The 18,018-nt window shown below is 42.2% G+C and overlaps 6 protein-coding genes across 7 annotated transcripts; 3 read left to right on the top strand and 3 right to left on the bottom strand.

Annotated features, from left to right (window-relative positions):
- Positions 1-2: 2 nt before the first annotated feature.
- Positions 3-3,060, top strand: LOC145709203 (catenin delta-2-like). Its single transcript, XM_081786884.1, has 9 exons — positions 3-77; positions 119-269; positions 717-916; positions 992-1,790; positions 1,841-2,058; positions 2,184-2,290; positions 2,332-2,553; positions 2,597-2,780; positions 2,821-3,060. The coding sequence occupies exons 1-9, from the start codon at positions 54-56 to the stop codon at positions 2,887-2,889; spliced, it is 1,974 nt and encodes a 657-aa protein (XP_081643010.1). The 5' UTR covers positions 3-53; the 3' UTR covers positions 2,890-3,060.
- A 1,215-nt stretch (positions 3,061-4,275) lies between these two features.
- LOC145707226 (histone H1-delta-like) lies at positions 4,276-5,245 on the top strand. Its single transcript, XM_081784717.1, has 2 exons — positions 4,276-4,435; positions 4,546-5,245. The coding sequence occupies exons 1-2, from the start codon at positions 4,351-4,353 to the stop codon at positions 4,968-4,970; spliced, it is 510 nt and encodes a 169-aa protein (XP_081640843.1). The 5' UTR covers positions 4,276-4,350; the 3' UTR covers positions 4,971-5,245.
- A 365-nt stretch (positions 5,246-5,610) lies between these two features.
- LOC145709202 (uncharacterized) lies at positions 5,611-6,618 on the top strand. The gene is made up of 7 exons (XM_081786883.1): positions 5,611-5,649; positions 5,696-5,776; positions 5,882-5,925; positions 5,986-6,057; positions 6,103-6,184; positions 6,223-6,444; positions 6,487-6,618. Exons 3-7 carry the CDS (start codon positions 5,885-5,887, stop codon positions 6,616-6,618), a joined length of 549 nt encoding a protein of 182 aa, XP_081643009.1. The 5' UTR covers positions 5,611-5,649; positions 5,696-5,776; positions 5,882-5,884.
- Positions 6,619-6,662: 44 nt separating this feature from the next.
- Positions 6,663-11,344, bottom strand: LOC145709660 (serine/threonine-protein kinase N2-like). 2 transcript variants are annotated; one of them, XM_081787355.1, is made up of 16 exons: positions 11,179-11,344; positions 10,127-11,135; positions 9,991-10,087; positions 9,756-9,850; positions 9,621-9,713; positions 9,463-9,576; positions 8,855-8,962; positions 8,629-8,701; positions 8,475-8,585; positions 8,312-8,432; positions 7,780-8,249; positions 7,656-7,738; positions 7,410-7,611; positions 7,114-7,365; positions 6,938-7,069; positions 6,663-6,896 (listed from the first exon to the last, which is right to left on the bottom strand). In XM_081787355.1, the coding sequence occupies exons 1-16, from the start codon at positions 11,285-11,287 to the stop codon at positions 6,807-6,809; spliced, it is 3,159 nt and encodes a 1,052-aa protein (XP_081643481.1). In that variant the 5' UTR covers positions 11,288-11,344; the 3' UTR covers positions 6,663-6,806. The 2 variants fall into 2 exon arrangements, with proteins under 2 accessions (XP_081643481.1, XP_081643482.1); XM_081787356.1 differs by lacking the exon at positions 8,855-8,962.
- A 30-nt stretch (positions 11,345-11,374) lies between these two features.
- Positions 11,375-13,851, bottom strand: LOC145709659 (histone-lysine N-methyltransferase Suv4-20-like). The gene is made up of 10 exons (XM_081787354.1): positions 13,768-13,851; positions 13,661-13,707; positions 13,415-13,619; positions 13,276-13,331; positions 13,121-13,200; positions 12,974-13,079; positions 12,787-12,844; positions 12,589-12,745; positions 12,277-12,547; positions 11,375-12,191 (listed from the first exon to the last, which is right to left on the bottom strand). The coding sequence occupies exons 1-10, from the start codon at positions 13,823-13,825 to the stop codon at positions 12,123-12,125; spliced, it is 1,107 nt and encodes a 368-aa protein (XP_081643480.1). The 5' UTR covers positions 13,826-13,851; the 3' UTR covers positions 11,375-12,122.
- Positions 13,852-13,857: 6 nt separating this feature from the next.
- Positions 13,858-17,713, bottom strand: LOC145709658 (phosphatidylinositol-binding clathrin assembly protein LAP-like). Its single transcript, XM_081787353.1, has 13 exons — positions 17,545-17,713; positions 17,353-17,499; positions 17,195-17,311; positions 17,024-17,151; positions 16,814-16,980; positions 16,645-16,772; positions 16,511-16,601; positions 16,264-16,367; positions 16,130-16,217; positions 16,015-16,086; positions 15,510-15,625; positions 15,175-15,471; positions 13,858-15,132 (listed from the first exon to the last, which is right to left on the bottom strand). The coding sequence occupies exons 1-13, from the start codon at positions 17,632-17,634 to the stop codon at positions 15,070-15,072; spliced, it is 1,608 nt and encodes a 535-aa protein (XP_081643479.1). The 5' UTR covers positions 17,635-17,713; the 3' UTR covers positions 13,858-15,069.
- Between the last annotated feature and the right edge of the window lie 305 nt (positions 17,714-18,018).

Genomic DNA, 18,018 nt, shown 5'->3' with positions numbered 1-18,018 from the left:
ACGAATGCAGTCTTCGTGGTTTTTAGCCCTTTTGAAAGAAATCTAAAAAGACTATGGAGACGGACTCGACTGAAAAGGTTCGCCCATTTATAATTGAAAAGCACTTACCCATGTTCAGTCGCGAAATAACTCAATTGGATTCCAGGGCGGCCTGCAAGAACTGCCACTGGCGAAGTATTCAAACGGGCGGCAAATACCCCCGACAGAGGACTCATTTGATAGTAGCAAGTGGCACCGGCATCAGAATCAATTCAACCTCAGCAATGCAGGTGAGTACAATTAGTTAAGATCAAGAGACAGGGCCGCATCCTAGCACCGGAAGGGATTTCTTATTCCAGTGTGCCCGCAAAAATGTCAACAGGAGCACCTGCTACCCAAAATTCACGCTACATTAGTCGTTGACACGTCGTGTTAACAAATATTTTCCGGGGGAAGCGGAACCACAAGTCCCGAAACCTATACATTGGCCAAAAGCCAACGTAAAATATTTCCCTTTCCATGTCTAAATCCACTGGGAGTGTACTGTAATCAGGGGCGTTAGAATGGAATGTTTTGTCTTTTGTTTGGCACGATTCAACTTCATAGAACTAAATAGCCACACTTGATCCACTTCTCATTCATGGACCTGAGTGCCACACGTGTCGAAATTAAACTTAGAAAGTAGAGACTGATAAATAAGATGCGGGCAGGAATATACTGACTTAGATTCTATCTAGGCATGGGAATAAACGGACGCCGCCGAACAACAAATTACGCACCTCAAAGCAATGAATTAGCTCATCGATTATCGGGTCGTGTCCGTCGACAAGCAACAATGACCTCTTCGACATTTTCTGAACCTCAACTTGAATCTCTTCTGGCTGGTCTCAACTCCTCAGAAGCCGAGTCGCTCACGAGGACATCTGCGCTCATACAGGTGAGAAAATGTTAAACGTTTACGAGACTTAGTCCAAATATATTTGAAAATTCAAGAAATAAAACTAATTTTTAGCATATATCATTCCGAGACTCGACTGCAAAGAATTCTTTGCGCAAACTTGGCGCAATCTCCAAACTTGTTACATTGCTTGATAACCCACTTCCTGAAGTTCAAAGAGCTGCGATAAAAGCAATCAAGAATATAATTTTCACGAATGAGCCTGCTAAACTTGACATGCGTAGATGTGGAGGTCTTGACGCTGTTGTACGTATTCTGAAAACAACCCCTGATCCGGGCTTACGAAGTCTTTCTTCAGCAGTCATATGGAACCTATCGTCATGCGACTCCCTAAAACAAACACTTATTCATGAGGCAATACAGATTTTGGCCAAACTCTCTGTTCGCTCTGAGCCCCTTGTTTTCACCAATGCGACTGGATCTCTCAGAAATCTAAGTTCCGCCGGTGCTGCTGTAAGAAAGAAGCTCAGATCGTTTCGGGGTTTCATAAGTGCTATTCTTGAAGTGATCCATGATGCCACAACGTGCACCGAAAAGGCGAACAGTAAATCAACGGAAAACGCCGTCTGTATTTTGAGGAACTTATCTTACAGGCTCGGCGCAGAAGTTCCTGACCTCGCTAATGAACATGACGAAACTTTATCAACAGACTCTGAACTTTTTGACTGCTTTGGACGCCTGAAGAAAAAGTCTCATCTTCTTCACAACAGCCCGAATGATATTATGAACAAAGGACTTCGTCTTAACACAAAGCCTACTGAAATGGACTCATTATATCAACCTTCGCTTATACGCACTTATCTACAACTTATGATGGAGACGACTAACTCTGACACACTCGAAGGTCTTGCAGGTATGCAAAACTTTTCTTGTCCAAAAACAAATTTTTTCAATAAATAATAGGCGCCATTCAAAACTTGACTGCTGGTCAATGGCGTTTTGCCGCAAGCCTTCGAGAGACTGTCCGCGCTGAGAAAGGACTACCTGTCATTGTCGACCTTCTCAAATATGAACATGATGGAGTGTCCGTGGCGGCATGCGGCGCACTACGAAATTTGGCACTGGACCCAAGAAATTGCTCAATGCTGGGCGAATATGCGATGGAAGATATTGCTAACAAGGCATTTGGTTGGCACTGAACTGATAGTATCATAACCTCGCACTGAGTACCCAATAATCGATCTCGAGTAGTAGACATAAGTGCTCAAGTAACGAGTACTTGAACGTGAAATGCAACCTTAAATAGCTTCCATTACCAGGCGAAACGCCAGTCACCCCAGGACCTGCTGCAATTTACTCAATTTGTGCGGTTTTACTTCAGCTAGTACATTCGGATCGTCTTAATGCACAAAAGTAATCCGATAAACCTCCTTAATGACTACTTAGAATTTAAGGTTGTCTGAACATGGCGGCATCGAACCACTTGTTTCCATTTCTCGATCTGTTCGATATCCTCCGTCCTGCTCAAAAGCGGCAGCAACAGTGCTTGGAGCAATGTGGAAGCATAGAAGCCTCCGAACGTGCTACAGAAAAGACGGGTGGAGCGCTTCGCACTTTGCCCCTCGAACTGAGAAGCAGCCATTGTCTCTTTCCGAACATCCTCGAACCTGGCTCATGTAAGTTGAAGACTAATGCAGAGTTAATTCATTAAAAATTTAGGCGATCTATAAGATCAATCTCGTCCTCGAGACGCTCTTCAATGCTCGATTTGGAAACCACAAGAAACGCCACGAGTTCGAGTAGGGCTATGTTGAGGCTCAACAGGTCTGAATCCGGATATCGCTACTCTTACACAAATAGTCGCAAGCTATTAGATCCTCCATCAGACGCCACTTTCTTGACGGTAAACGAATGCGCTCTCTTCTATTCCAACCTTGTTTCAGACATCTGATCGAAACGACGGATCCAAACTCGATACACAAAATTACCGATCCGCAGATTCCTGGGTCTGACCCTTGAATTTCTGCTCGAGCAAGTTCAAGCCAAATGCCAATTGTCTATTTCAAAGAAACTCAAATGCCAACCAACCTAACTTCATCAAAACGCAGTTAAATATAGACATGCAGTCGGCCCTCTACCTCTTGAATCTGATTGAACTATTTATTTCTGTCATCTGAAAATAAAATAATAATGATTAAATTTCACAGCGAATCATTTATGACTACTTGCGATCATGGATGATTTTTATTCTCCTAAAAGAAAATATCGTGCTATGTCAACATTGCAATCCTGCTTCAAAAAGGAAAGAAACGAAAAGTCAACAATCAGCTGGAAAATATAGAGAATGAGCTATGAAGCAGAAATTAACAAGTAAACTTTGACATTTTTATAAGAAGGCTTTGTCGTAGAAAATTCATCTTGCACGCAGCAGGTGACATGTTGAGAAATAGGGGTCGATACCATTTTGACCCTTCCAAAAATAGCAGGACATCGCAGGTGACACAGATTTTGGATGAGTCGGACGTCACCGAAAGGCCAATCTCACACCGGCTTTTTCAGTTCCCGGTAAACCGATCAAATCGGGATTGACTGTTAGTCAAATAATGCATCACGTCGCGCAGAACCAAGCCCTCTTCCCAGCGGTCCTATTCTTAGATCAGATAGTAGCTGACCTACCTAGAAATCGATTTTTATCATCAAATAATTTGCCCTACATTCTCAAATTAGAAAATAAGCAGTCTTGATTCTTTTACCTTTAACCGTTCGTATTTGCGGGCTGAATATTTTTATCGATGTAGCTTCCAATCTTCATTCATGCTAGTAACTTACTAGTAATAAAAAGTGTTATAAACAGTTGTTTATAGCAAGTATCTATCCCATAACTTCAATATCTTCTTAGTTCGTAACTGTTTCAGTCATCCATAACGTCCGCTGTTGCTCGTTCGGAGCTGTTCAAAATTGTGTTTCTTTAGCTTTTTCAGCGCTCTCTAGCGCTGCCAAGCGGGCTTATTTTTGATGACTTTTTTATGAAATATCGTGAAAAAATGTTCAAATTTTCATCTGCCAAAGTTTCGTACTCATATCATAACAGTAAATGTGGAAAATTAGCGGTTTTATTGCGTTTTCGCATGTTGAAATCACGGGTAGATCCACTTTAACACCCTTTTGACACCCTTAACCTTTATCGTTTTCGCTCGTTGAAATTGTGATTCCTAAGAAACATCCCTAATCTACCCTACTGCAGAATTTCGTGACTGTTGCACAAACAGAACGTCCAGAAATCCGCTCTGAAAGGGCGGAAGAAACACAACGCGCGGGCCCGCCCGCGTAAAATCCACGCGCGCTGGGGTTGTCTCCCACACGCCACGACGCGACGAATAAAAACTGCGCGCGCGCCGCACCGGACTCACTTCATTCTGTGAGCCAAAAAACGTCACTTTTACAGTTTTATCCCACAAAACCGAATTCTGACCATGCCAGCGAAGGAAGCTACCAAGAAAGCCGCACCATCCCACCCACCATACAAGCAGATGATCGCTGAAGCCCTCAAGGGTCAAGGTACGTTCAGAGATTCAATTTTTCAAGTCCGGATAGTCGCTCGCGGCACTCCGCATATCTGTTAAAGGATGAGAACTTGTCCGGGGACGAATAATTACCGTTAATTTTAGGTCGAAAAGGTTTGTCCCTCCTTACCCTGTCCAAGATGATCCAAGCCAATCAGAAGGGCCTCAATCCCCGCCACGAGACTTCGCTCAAGTTGGCGCTCAAAAAGGGCCTCGAAGATGGTACACTCGCCAAGGTCAAGGGTGTCGGTCTCTCTGGATCCTTCAAGCTCGCTGCTCCTGTCAAGGCTGCTCCTGCCGCTAAGAAGGCCGTTCCCAAGACAAAGCCAGCTGCGAAGAAAGCGGCTACCAAGAAGGCGCCCGTCAAGAAAGCCGCTGCAAAGCCAGCTGTCAAGAAGACCACCGCCAAAAAAACTACCGCCAAAAAGACCACCGCCAAGAAAGTCACCGTCAAGAAGGCCGCTGCGAAGAAGGTGACCATCAAGAAAGCAGCCGCCAAGAAAACTGCGAAGAAGACCGGCAAGAAGTAAAGTACTTCTTCTCACGTCATACGAATTCGCGACCTCAGGAACCGATCTCAATCTCTCATGTCAATAGATTCCCCTAGTTAGCTTTTTCTCCCTCTGTTTTTATAATCCCTCTGTAGCTGCCCTGTATCATTGCAAAAATAGCCACGAAGGGATTAGTATCGAAAAAACAATACTGAAACCCTCATACCTATTTCCACAGCCGAATAGCTACTGTTCACGCCTGTTCAACACATTGCCTGAAAGCGCAACAATAAAATATTGACAATAAAATACAAAATTAAACTCCTTTGTCTTTATTTGTTACCAGCAACTTGCATTTAAAAATATCGAGCACTATCAAGCATACCAGCAGTTCTTGATTTTCCTACTACAAAGCCTAACTTAATTTATTTCTAATACTTAACATCATCATATGATCCTAGGGCATATTATCACTTGAACGTTCTCAAACGCATACTAGCACAATATGAAGACGAAAGAAAGAAACAGCAGGATCGAATTGACCTTCATTCGAGTGAACTGAAAGCAATGTACACTCGTGAATTGGAATTGAAGAAGGAAAATGACCGCCTAAAGAGTGAAACACAGGCTGAAAATGTAATTCAATAATAATTTATTATGGTCGTGAATGATTTTAGCTGAAAAAACGAGTGAGGGACCTCGAAAAGGAAAACATACAGTACGCCAAAAATTTTGGTCAAGTAAGATTTATTTTAAATCTTTAGGTATCAGCGCGATCTTCATGAATCCTACCAGCGTGAACGAGATTTGAACGAAAAAGTGATCACTTTGAGAGGGAAAATAGGGTATGGTACCTACCGTGTGCTCCATACGGTATGGATGATAGAATCAAATTTGAGGTCAAATCATGCTCAATCACAAGTTTTTATATTTCGATAAGTCATTTTTAGAATATGGCTCTTGAGGTGGGGAAACTTGAACATGCAAATAATCAGTACGTATTGTCTGATCTCAAACGCCGCATTTGAAATGTAAACTTTATTTTATTCTATAGATATGAGCACGAGAGACAGTCACTTGATCATCTAGAGCGACAGAATCGCTGGCTTCAAGATAAACGCAATCAGTAAAGCTGTGTTCTTACTGACCATGTAAAATCGAATATTCATAGACTCGAGAATCAACTTAAAGAGCGAGAAAGATTCTGGGAGCAAGAAAACGAGCGTGTCAAAAATGAATCTAAAGCCGGACGGGTATTCGAGGATTGATATAAGTTTTGAAAATTTTAAAGGATTATTCGGAGCTCTTTTCTGAGATGGAGCGTTGTAAGATGCAGTACGATCAAGCCTATGGACACTTAGAATACCGATTTCGACAATTGTCAAATGAATTTCAACAACTTACGCTTGATTTTCGAAAGAAAGAAGATGAGAATGATCGCTTGAGCAGTCAGTTACCTGCCTGCTCTGTCTGCAAGACTTCATTCAATGAGTCCCGCCAAAATAATATTGATGTCTTCGTAAAACTGTCCTGCTAGAATTATCTCCTCTTTTAGTTGATGCTGACGACCTGCGGACATGCTTGCTGCGGAAACTGCTTGCAGATTCTCTGTTATCAGCCCGAACATAATTGCCCAGTGTGTAGAAAGAAAATAGCTATCGAAAGATGCATCAAGATTTACTTATAATGAAATAAACTAATCATCTCATTGTTTTTCATTTTGAATGGCGGTGGAATGAACTTTGTTGTATTTGAGGAAAGGAAGAGAAGAAGGGAGACTCTCGACAGCTCTTGCGCTGGCTGTGCAAAAGTTGCAACTAAGAGGCAAAATAGGCAATTCGTGAAGTTATCAAGACACTTTCCCGCGGTATATTATTACCGGTGCGCAATATAATTGAACTGACGGAATCGATCTTGCTGAGCTTGTGTCAGCGGCGCTCTTCGTTCTCTTGGGGGCGTCAATGTCTATAAAATACGATAAAATTTGCAAATAGTGTGCGACTTACAGGATCCTCTGAAGTAAACTCCTCGTCGAAGTTTCTTGTATCATTGGGAGCTGCTACTTCCGGTCGAAAAGGGGGCTGGATTTTCTTCATTAGTAGACTTTCCCAATCTAGTTTTCGGAAAAACTGGTGCCGCTGAAGAATAATGATTGATTTTTGAGATAAAAGATTAAGCATACCATGACATCTTCTGCATCATTTTCTGATGCTCCCAGGCGTCTATCTGGGTTTCTTCGGAGCAAGCGTCTCATTAATGAGATTGCCTCGACGGAAAGCATTCTCGGATATCTGACTTCTTCATTGACAATTGAATCGAAGACTTCCTCTTCGGTGTCACCAGGGAACGGACTTTCGCCGACCAACATTTCGTAGATTAAGACTCCTAGACCCCACCAATCTACTGCGCGTGTATATTCAGGATCTGTTAGGACCTTAATGAACAATCAAGACAACATCCACAGCAGTTATTCAATACCTCTGGAGCCAAAAACTCTGGAGTACCACAGAAAGTTCCAGTTTTCTGTCCATATCCCATATTCTCTTTGCAGAGACCGAAATCAGCAATCATGCAGTAGCCATCTCGATCAAGAAGTAAATTATCTAATTTGAGATCACGGTAAACAATATCGTGGTCGTGAAGAAACTTCAGCCCTAGCGTAACACATCCAGAGTAGAACCTAAACCCCAAAGTTAGCAAAAGACTTTCGTTTCATCGAGTTACATAGATCGCGGCTCGGTAAAGATGTCCTGGTGGATGTGCATCATCAAATCTCCTCCGCAGGCATATTCCATGACAAAACAGACCTACAAGCTACGTAAGAAATGACCTGATAGAATTAACAAACGTGTTCAGGGGTTTGGAAACAAGCGAAAAGCTTTATCAGGAATGGATGGTTGCCTCTGTTGGCGCATTCGAATATTCTTCGCTCGCAGAGGATTGAGTCGAATTCTTGGCGATGGATAACATCCTGCTTCTTCAATGCTTTAATCGCAAAGAAACTGCCAGATTGTTTATGCTGAGCGAGCATGACTTTGCCGAAGTGGCCTCTCCCAAGAACTGCGTGACATTTAAAATCGTTGATCGATATATTCTCATCTGGAATTGTAGGTCTTTTAAGGCTTCGTGTTGAAAGTTGTCTTGGAGTTGGTTGCGGTTGTTGGTGCTTCTTGGAGTGCATTTGTTGACTATACATATTTTCTTGGACTTGGAAACTCGGAGGCACAGCGTGCTTAGGTGTGTTTTTGGACGGTTTGGGCGGCACTTTGCCTGGTGCATGCCAGGATACATTTGGAACGTTGACTTGTGATGGATGCTTGAGGACGATAAAAAAGATAAATTCGTTGTTGGTTTTAATTAGGTATTTTTATCGCTCTCCTGAGGCGGAATCGAATGGTGATAGTATTGTGATGGGTGCATAGGAGCGTTGTTCGTTGAATGATGAGATGGTTGCTGATGAGACGAGTGATGTTGACGCGGCACGGGCTGCGGTGCTTGAGACTGGATAAAGGTTTTAAACTGTGTCATTCCGGTACTAAGTACCTTAGAAATTGACACTTGCGACATTTTTTGTTCAACTGAAGGATCAAGAGCACGTCGATAAGAATCGCGATGCGCTTTCTCCGCTGAGCGAGGACGTCCGTTCTGGGATTCCTCAAGAGTCAATAAATAAAGAGAATTAATGGTTCGACGCTACCTGCTTGCGCTGAGATTGCTGATGTTTCGCCATCTCAGCCATGAGCGCTGCATTTGATGCAAGCTGTTTTGAACTAAATAAAAAAATGTTAGTCGAATTAAAATATGACAATTAAGTGAGCGTCGTTCTATGAGAAAGCGTTTGTGGAAGCGGGTTAATAGAGATTATGAATTCAAATAATCAAGCCACTTGATTCAAGTGCATGTGAAATTGATTGAGCAGCTACCTCGATGGGACTTTATCGCCAATTTTATCAAGCTTTTTTTGGAGCTCATCGGAAAGGCTATCTTTCGACTGAGATTTTAGAGCATCCGCGTTATCCTCCATCGCAACACTAGTAAATATTAAAAAGCCACCAGTTCATACTCTCAAATAAAAATGTTCAAACCAATATACAAACGAAATCCAAGCGAGAAATAAAACATAATTTAAAATTTCAGGTTTTCTTTATGACTGTTAGTAACGTCACTCAAAGTAAAAAGGTTATCGTTGATATCAAGAAAATGAAACCACAAAGATGAAAATAATGACTAAACCTGTCTGAGAGGCCGATTCCGCTTAAATCTGCGACACCATTGTACAATTTAGGGGCTTTTAAAATCATGAACAAAAATATTAGCTTCATTTTCATGTAAAGCCCATTACCCGCATGGGACGATAGCAAACATCATCATTTAGCGAGTCAGAAAAGAGGGTTTAAATATGTTACATTCATTTTTAAGAAGGTAAAAGGATAACCCCAGTAACTGTGGAAGACGAGTTCTCGTTTTTAACAAGAAATGATCGCCATTGAGAGCTATAAAGGAGTTCTATTTTGCATTTTACCGAAATTACCTTTTATGCGAGTTCGCAGAAGTCGCAGTGATAGGGGCCACAGGGGGCGACTCGGGGGGCTGTTGTTCTGCGCGAAAATGTTTCTTCGGTGAAGTCGGGCTATCACTAGCGGGACTAAAAAGAACTTCCTAAAGAGAGTAAACAGAGCAGCGACTTACACTTCAACTCGTTTCATCAGCCGACTCCAGGCAGCTACATTCATATTCATTTCACCGGCAGTTGGCCCTTTCTGTCGGAATATTTTCTTCTGCCTGAATTCCACTTTCTTAAAAAATTCCCTGGAAGAGAACTACCTTTGTAATTTAGCTTTGCGCTCGACATGATGGTTGGCAAATCTAATCTCGGTGAAGAGGATTCCCTTCGGCTCCAGCTCTAATGTGATTCCGTGCTAAATGAAATGTAAGTAAAACATCCGTTTGGAAATTTATATAAATGGAGGTAACTTGTAAGTGTGAACCTGGCTTTCCAATACCTGAGAGCTATGTCGTACTAGAAATATAAAGAAATTGAATTAAAAAGAACGCATACTTGCTGTTGATCGATATAATCTTCTAGTCGCAAGAACTTTACAGCAGCCATCGCACGATAGTCTCGCCAATAAACCGAAATTTCGAGCTCTCGACTCCTTTAATCAGTTTTAACGGAGTTCTTTTTAGTAAGTTACCTTTCGAGAGGTATGGAAAAGCGCACATCCCAGCATTGCTGAGAGGCAACTTTCCAGCCCGTGTTTCCGACTTCTGCATTATCTAATCTCAGTACGGCACAAACTTCGTTAGATGGTTTTCTCGGGTCTCGTTTTTTGTCTTTTTTGTTTTTGTCTTTTGACTGGGGAAGCGGCGGCGGGTCCGCAGCGGTACGATCTGGAACATGCTCGAGGAGGCCTTGAACTCCGACAATGCGCACCTCTAAGTGGCCAACTATGGCATTGGGCTTTTCAAGGAACGTTCTTGGCGTAGTAAGTCTGTCTTGGTGTATCTCTTGCTGGATTTCGGCGTCCCATTGAGTGTATTTTTCCCTGATTTGATCAAGTGCGAGTCTTAGGAGACCAATTTTTTGACCAGACTGAATGAGCTCACGTTCAGCTTGTTTCCAGGCTTCGTCACTTTTGGTTCGCTTCAGCAACTCTATCGCCTGCTTTGAACCGGAAAACATGGCGAACTCTACTCTGTAGTGATGAAGGAGATTGTCGATTCGGTTCCGGGCCTCGAGCTCGTGGCTCTTTCCATGTTTCGAAACTGTGGCTTCTCTCTTTGCTCGCAACACTTCTAGTTGAATCCGCTCGATCTTTCGCCGCGAGTCTTCCAGCATTTGCATGGCTGTTGCGAGCATTTGAGAGTTCTGGCGAGAGTTCTTGTCCTTCTGAATCGTCTCGATCATATTTTCAGCGCCGGCCTTGACTTTCATCTCAATTTTAAGCTGTTTGTCTAGTCCTCTAATTTTTTCTTCTTGGGGATTCACGCTTGAAGAACCGGATGGAGTAGCAACGGTCCGCACTGCTTTAGTCGTCTGGGCTATAAAGTGTGTCTCGAGCATTTGAAGCTCTTCTTGAAGATCTTGAATGATTTGGGTGCTTTTGCGAATCTCGCCATCGATTCTTTTCGTCTCTCCTTTTTCGGATAGCGCTTTTCGCAGATTTTCGAAGCCATTTTTCATCTTCAGCTCTTTCTTGATCTCTTAATTGATAATTAAAATCAGTAGCTACATTGTAAAACCTACCCTTGCGAATGTCCTCTCGCATGGAATCCATCTTGCCCTGGATGGCATTTTGGTTTTCGATAGTCAGCTCGAAGAGGCTATCAATTGAAGGTGGCTCACTTGTGCTCATGATGAGATTGTTTTGTGAAGAGCTTAATTATTCTGCCAGAAAGTCACTCACATAGAATTTCTGAACATAGCTATTAGAAAGTTCTGTCGAAGCAGGAATGAAAATTTACAAGGTTCAAAGACGGAACGAAAGACAAAAATGATAAGCAAGAAGAACAGGAATATCGAGGAGCTAGCTGAAGTAGGCAAGTAAGTACGGGCGTGATAAGTACAGTGATCAAAAATATTTCAGCTGATAAATATATATATATAACCATCTTGCTTCTCTAACTAAAGAAATACATCTCGATAAACGCCACGGAAAAGTGGTTAGGAGAATGCGGACTGAAGCAGTGCAGGGAGGACCCTTGTCAGATCAACGTCTACAATTTCGACCTAATAGACAGGAATTAATATTGGAAACACGGAATGATACTTTTAGTTGTCTAACAAATCGAATTAAAAATGAGTAGTTCGCCATGATAATAAGCGAGCATTTTTCAATAGTTCCTTCTACTGGTGACTATTAGGTAAAACGCTTGGGTTTTGCAAATGTGGTTATTTTCCATTTTTAAAAATGCGTTTTGGAGGCTCTCATTGAAGGTAACACAGTTTACAAAGACACGAAAGAATGATGAGGGAATATGGTTACGAAGGTGCAGGTAATTTGATGGAAGATCGAGGAGTTTGTCTTGACTTCGGGGACAACTAAGATGGATGAAGCAAAATAATAGTCCTTTGGTTTGGTTGAAGATGACCGTTAGGAATGGTAGTGGCATAGAGTCTAGTAGGATTGTATAAATCTAAATATTATGAGGCTTTTCTTCTCGGCGAGGTGATTGTGTCGGCGCTCTCGGTTATGACTCGGTCGATAGCGGCCGTTCGAGGTCATAGGACGAAGGGATCTCTGGTTCACGATGCACCACCTGAAGATCGGTCAGAACAATGGAAACGATCAGAACGTCTAATTCTGGAGATCACTTGACTTCGGAGATGGACGACTCGACTTACTCCCGGGCAACTGCTCTGATCAAACGCTAAACTACTTCGGCGCCGCTTTCGCCTCTTCGGTGGCTCGTCGATTGGCTCGCTCTTTGGAATATTCTCGTTTGCGTCTGCTTCGGCGGTTTCTTCATTTACAATTGTACTCTTGCGACCGTCCTTGTTATCTGCTCTCCTTCTCCTATTTCCAGTCATTCTAAGGCTAAAGTTGCCAGAGTTGAACTTAACAGGACTTCTGCGAACTGCCGTATTGCCATTCGAAAATGCTCCTGCTCCAATACTAAAGATATAATAAAATTCGCTTTCATGGTTTGAGCTGACCTTTCGCATGTTCGGCACTCACAGGCGATATTGTCTTCGCCGAAGAATCTCTCACCGTAGTAAATTAAAAGTTCTTCATTTGCTTTGATATCTTCCAGCACCAACACTTGGGCTGAGTGTGGTCCAGTCGGCACAATCTTGCAGTTGGGCCTGCAGTCTATAACCAGTTCTAAAATGGAATAGGCTTTACTGTTTTACCATGGTTGAGAAAGGCTGCTGGTCCAAGCCACAGTTGCTGACCGTTCCTTGACGAAAGCTGAGAAATGATCGGCAACTGTTCTCTAATTGGCAACGTTTGAAAAGTTGCTTTATTTGTGTATTTTGAGGCGCGAAAAGTGTATCTTAGAGTGACGAACACCTCAAGCTTACTTTGCTGGACCTTTGCCTGAATAGAGTAGTCGTTTCTTCCTACAACGATGAGTTCGGCGTATATCTCGGGCGGCAATGGGGCGATGCAACCCTTGAGTTCGCTGATCCACTCTCCCTTTTTACTACAATCATGAATAATTTATAAAATTTAAGTCGTACTTACAAATCGCAAGTCGCATACAGGGCACCTCCACGATAAGTATCACTGGAGTATCGGAGGCATTCCCTGATTGTGTAGCCACTTCTTTTGGATGAAACGGAGACACGTAAGCATACTTTTCGATCGCTCTCTATGTGTCAAATTATCACCCTGTTCCTGTTTGGATCCCACATTTTCAAAAACAAGTAAATGTGATAGCGGAGTCTTTCTTTCTTTTAAGAGTTTACATTATGTTTTTGAAAAAATATTTACTACTGTAGTAACAAATCTTTTAAAATTGGTTCGCAAACTTTTCCTCCTCATCTGAAAAATTGCCGAAATCATCGAAAATCCCTTTGATATTCTTGATCTTTTCATAGGTACTTCGATAGATGTCTGGATCGCAAGAACCGACGTGGCCAACGGTGATTTGGAAATCATGTATAATGCCTCTTATTGTCTGAGCATTCTCCTCTACCGTCTTCTTTCTAATCCATTGAAGATCCATTTTGTGAGTCCTAAACTAACTCTGATGTTACAACTCAAATAACTCCAAGAGCCAACCTCCAATAATGGATCGACGATAATGCTTGTGACGGCATCATCCAAGCTTTACGGGTTCAAATAAATCAACAATTCAAGTATATAACTTGAGAATCAAAACCCGTCCCGAGATAGAGTTCGAGGGTCCCATGCTTTTTCTTGGTAAGACAGTCGCGATTTCGGCATCTAAGCTAATAAATGCAGATTTATTAGAGGAATAGACTAGCCTCGTATTGCTTTCAGGAAATAAAGAAAACAGCGAGACAGGATGGATTTTTTCGAATATTATTTATTAAATAGAATACAAAAGCACTCCGAAAAGGACCAAAGAAGAATTAATGGAGATTAGTAGATCATTAAGATGTTAGAATTAAAGTTTTAGCCACTAGAGTGTCTTTCGGGCGACCACGTTTATACAATCGGCAAATTTCATTTGTGTACCAACAAGTAGAATGATAATTAAAACCATGAAATTCGTCAAACTTTAATGACATTTGTTGGGCAAAACAAAATCAGAGCTGGAACATTTACTCTGCATGAATAAAAGTGTAATTTTAAATATATAATATATATTTGCAGGATATGAATATGAGAGACGATTGAGATAAAGTTTGCATCATCCTTGGGAAGCTATTGATGCGATAATGAACAGTTGCTTTTTGTATATAAGGACGCGAAATATACGGAGCTCACGGAAAATAAGAATATAGAAAAGAATGTCGACTTCGCGAGGAAGCGGGGGAAATATATGAATTGCCAATTATTTGAAATGAATAATTAGACGAAGAAGTTACAGGGGAGTCCGATGATAGGAGCTCGACGGTGGATTTACTGCCAGGAACACTGAATCTTGAGTCAAAGCATCTGAGCCTGCTCACTGCAAGACCAAAGATCCAGTAGTTCGTGTTAAATCTACCAACGAACTCTTCGTAGGCAATCAATAATAGTAAAAAAGATTAAGCTTTTGTTGTGCTGACTGTGCAACTTGTTAAGGTAAACGTTGATTATAAAAAAGGGAACCCATGCTTGAAACTTTGATATGTGGAATTAATGCAAAACCGAAGAAAGACGAAATTAAAATAACTGAAGATTTTTACTCTAGCAGAACACACTAGAGCTAATTCGATTTGAAAGGACAAGTAGACTAAAGAAAATAACGCAAACTGGTTTAGGTAATTTTAACGAGAGTCATAATTTAAAGTCATTGTGGCCGAATCGATAGAAACGCTACTCAACTTTTAGAAGAGAAAAGGATAACAGGAAGGATTCGCCGGAAGAGTGAAGAAGTACCATCTATCTCAGGGAAAAGAGCACAGATTAGCATGACGGTTTGGGTACTGCACATTCAGTAAAGAACAATTTCTTTAAGAAAAATCGGAGTGTCATCAGGAGAGCACAGAGCCAAGGCTTGGACTTTGTTTGTGCGGATGTTAATCTAGTAGACTGAACGGTTGGTTTCGACTTTGATCTTGGGCGAATGGATTCGACTGAGGCTAAAACTCGATTGAGTGGAAAATTTGGAAAAAGGGACTTACAGGCTGCTGAGTGAACATGTTTTGCTGCGTCGCACCGAATGGGTTTTGCTGCTGTTGAAGTTGGGGTTGTCCTATGCTCATATTGTTGAATTGGGAGGTTATCGGCGTGGTCTGAGCAGGATTGGCAAATGGATTCGACGCCGGAGCTCCGAAGGGGTTCCCGCCCATGGGGATTGATGGAACGCTAGATGTGAAGGGATTTGGTGATTGGAATGGATTAGGTTGAGAGATCTGCTGGGTTGGGCTTGTCATAAACGGGTTGGGCTGCGGCTGGCCCCACATATTTCCGGCAGCGGGCTAACAAGTGTAAACTGAAGAAAAAAATGTAAGAGTACCTGGTTAAACTGAGCCATTATGTTCTGATTCTGTTGCTGCTTGGCACTGTGGACAGCCATAAGATTATTCAGAGTGTTCTGACCGGACATGTCCAAGTCAAGAAGGTCCGACGATGCTAGAATTCATTTAGTCATGATGATTGAGACTTTTTGTTCTTGAGCAGTGATGAGCAATTTCGCAAAAAGTTTTGTTGGTAAATGAGGATCATAAGTGATGAGTGTGGTTAAATGAATGGATTTGAAACAAACTCTTTGCTAGTCTTTCGTCCCATGGAATGATGAAATTCCCTTCCGAATCAAGCTCGAACGGATTCGTGCATCGACCATGATGCGTTACCACTTGCCAGGAATTGGTTATTAAATAATCTGAGGGCTAGTGCTCTCCGTTTACTCGTTTTCAGTTTAAACGCAAATATGGGCATTTATTAACCATATTTGGAATAGTCTTGATACTTTTGCGTTGCTTTAGGACTGTCTTGATCGTTAAATTGCACCCATGATTCACCTGGTTTCGCCTCGGCTGGCTTGGCTGTCGTCTGAGCAGGCGCCGGAACTGCTGTTGCTGGAAGTGCCGCGGCTAAATCGAGCTCCAAATAAACTCCTTCGTATGTTATTTATACCTTGAGGTGCAGGGGCCGGCGTACCCATCAGATTCACAGTATTATTTGAAGAAACTGGATGCGATGAGCTCAGTGACTGACTTTGCTTCTAAAAACCATGATAAAGACAAAACGGTCATCTATGGCTAACTTACATTTTTTGAGAACTGCTCATATAGTTTTTTCTCTTGTTCTATCACTCTGTCGCGCTCCGATTGACTGACGGGCGTTGTTGGGGAAACGGTTCCCGACTTTTTGCCTAAAATGATTTTTATAATCTTCAAATGAATTATCATCGCAATAAATGAGATTGTTCAATAAAGGAAAATAACTGTTTCACCTTCTCTTTTGCGTCGTCGTCTCTCTATAAAGATATAATGCCTTCAAAAGTTTCAAACTTACCATCAAGAGATTCATAGTATTCCTTGAGAGCATCTCGTAAACTCGCAGGTGCAGACTTGAAATCAGGCGTGTCCCCTTGGTCAAGACCAATCTAAAGAGGAAATCAGTATCTTCTCGTCTAAGCGGTCGTTTACCTTTTCCGCTACTTTGAAGAACTGCTGTACTTTGTCCATTCGCTCCAAGTAGCGGTCGTAAATGTCCAAGCCTTTTTTACACTGCGCCTTCTTCATTTCAAAATATTTGTCGAGAAGATTAATGATTCCTGCAATTCTGTAAGGACCATATACTCGACGAAAATCTCACCGTCATGATAGCATGCAAATAATCGAACAAGATCTTTGAAGAGAAGAACGAAAGCTCCTTTTATGACTGCATTGGTTAAAACTTCGGCGTTTGCATCAAAGTCGATGAGTGCGCAGAGTTGCTGCTCCAAGACGGGCACGGTCTTCAGCAGCGTTTCAGTATTCATACTAAACAGTCAACAATTTTCCTGCGCGATGTGCGGCAACTCACGTTTTGAAGGACTGGCCATCGTTTGACCTTCTCATTCGTGTGAAGTCATATGCAAGTGATCTGTAGGAAGCGGACTTTTCATTGAGGTATCTTGCGTACCGGCGTACATACGCGCTCATTTCATATCCCTTGGATAATTGTTGAATGGATGTCGCAAAGAGATGTCTAAACCTGGCCATTAGATCTGTCGTTGAAGTCCTGGAGCGAAAAAAGTTGGAGACGTGAGGCACAGCTGTGAAGAAAGCGTTCGTTTCCGTAGATCATCAAGTGTTGGCACGTTACCAAAGCCTAAATCCTCAAAAATGGCAGTCCTACAGAATAGGGGTCACCTTGAAGACTACTACCCAGCTCGAGTTGCGTGTCCTTTCGACGATTTGATTAGCTAGCTCGGGTAAGTTCACATTTGGCGCTCCGGTCAATTGGACAAGGTAGTCGAGATGCTTTTTCTTTGGCCCGCCGACTTCATGTGTCGTAGCCTAGCCACGCGAATTTAGTCCACTTCTTTACGCTTCTAGTGTTACCTTAACTACAGCCTTGTTGACTGTTGAGCCATCGATTACGTGCCTCGCAGCCGCTAGTCGATCTCCCAGAGTTTGTCCGTGTGATGACATCTACTACAAGGTCAATCCGAACCGAAAGCACCCTTTTACCTTAAATAGCTTATTCCTCATTTGCATCGACTTTATACTTAATTTTGGATGACAAATGAGCACATGAAAGTTCTAGAAATGAGTTCGTACTCGACTCTGAATGAGTAGTAGCAGTAGTAAGACTGTTTTAACTATTAAGACGGATATGATCGAAAAGTTTGATTCTCAGAATGCGCCTGCGAGTGGGGGCAGAGTGCAACCCCCAATCAAAAGAATAAAGAGAGCAGCAGCCAAATCGCTGGTCAGGATCAGAGCTTAGATAATATCTAAGAATCGATAAATCGACAAAATATCGACTCAGCGTGCTAGCTCGGTTCCCCGCGCTAACCGGTTCTATTTCCTTTA

Source organism: Oikopleura dioica, chromosome XSR (genome assembly GCF_907165135.1).
Source record: "Oikopleura dioica chromosome XSR, OKI2018_I68_1.0, whole genome shotgun sequence".
Taxonomy (NCBI): domain Eukaryota; kingdom Metazoa; phylum Chordata; class Appendicularia; order Copelata; family Oikopleuridae; genus Oikopleura; species Oikopleura dioica.
The sequence above is the reverse complement of the archived record's forward strand: the minus strand, read 5'-3'. Positions and strand labels throughout refer to the sequence as shown.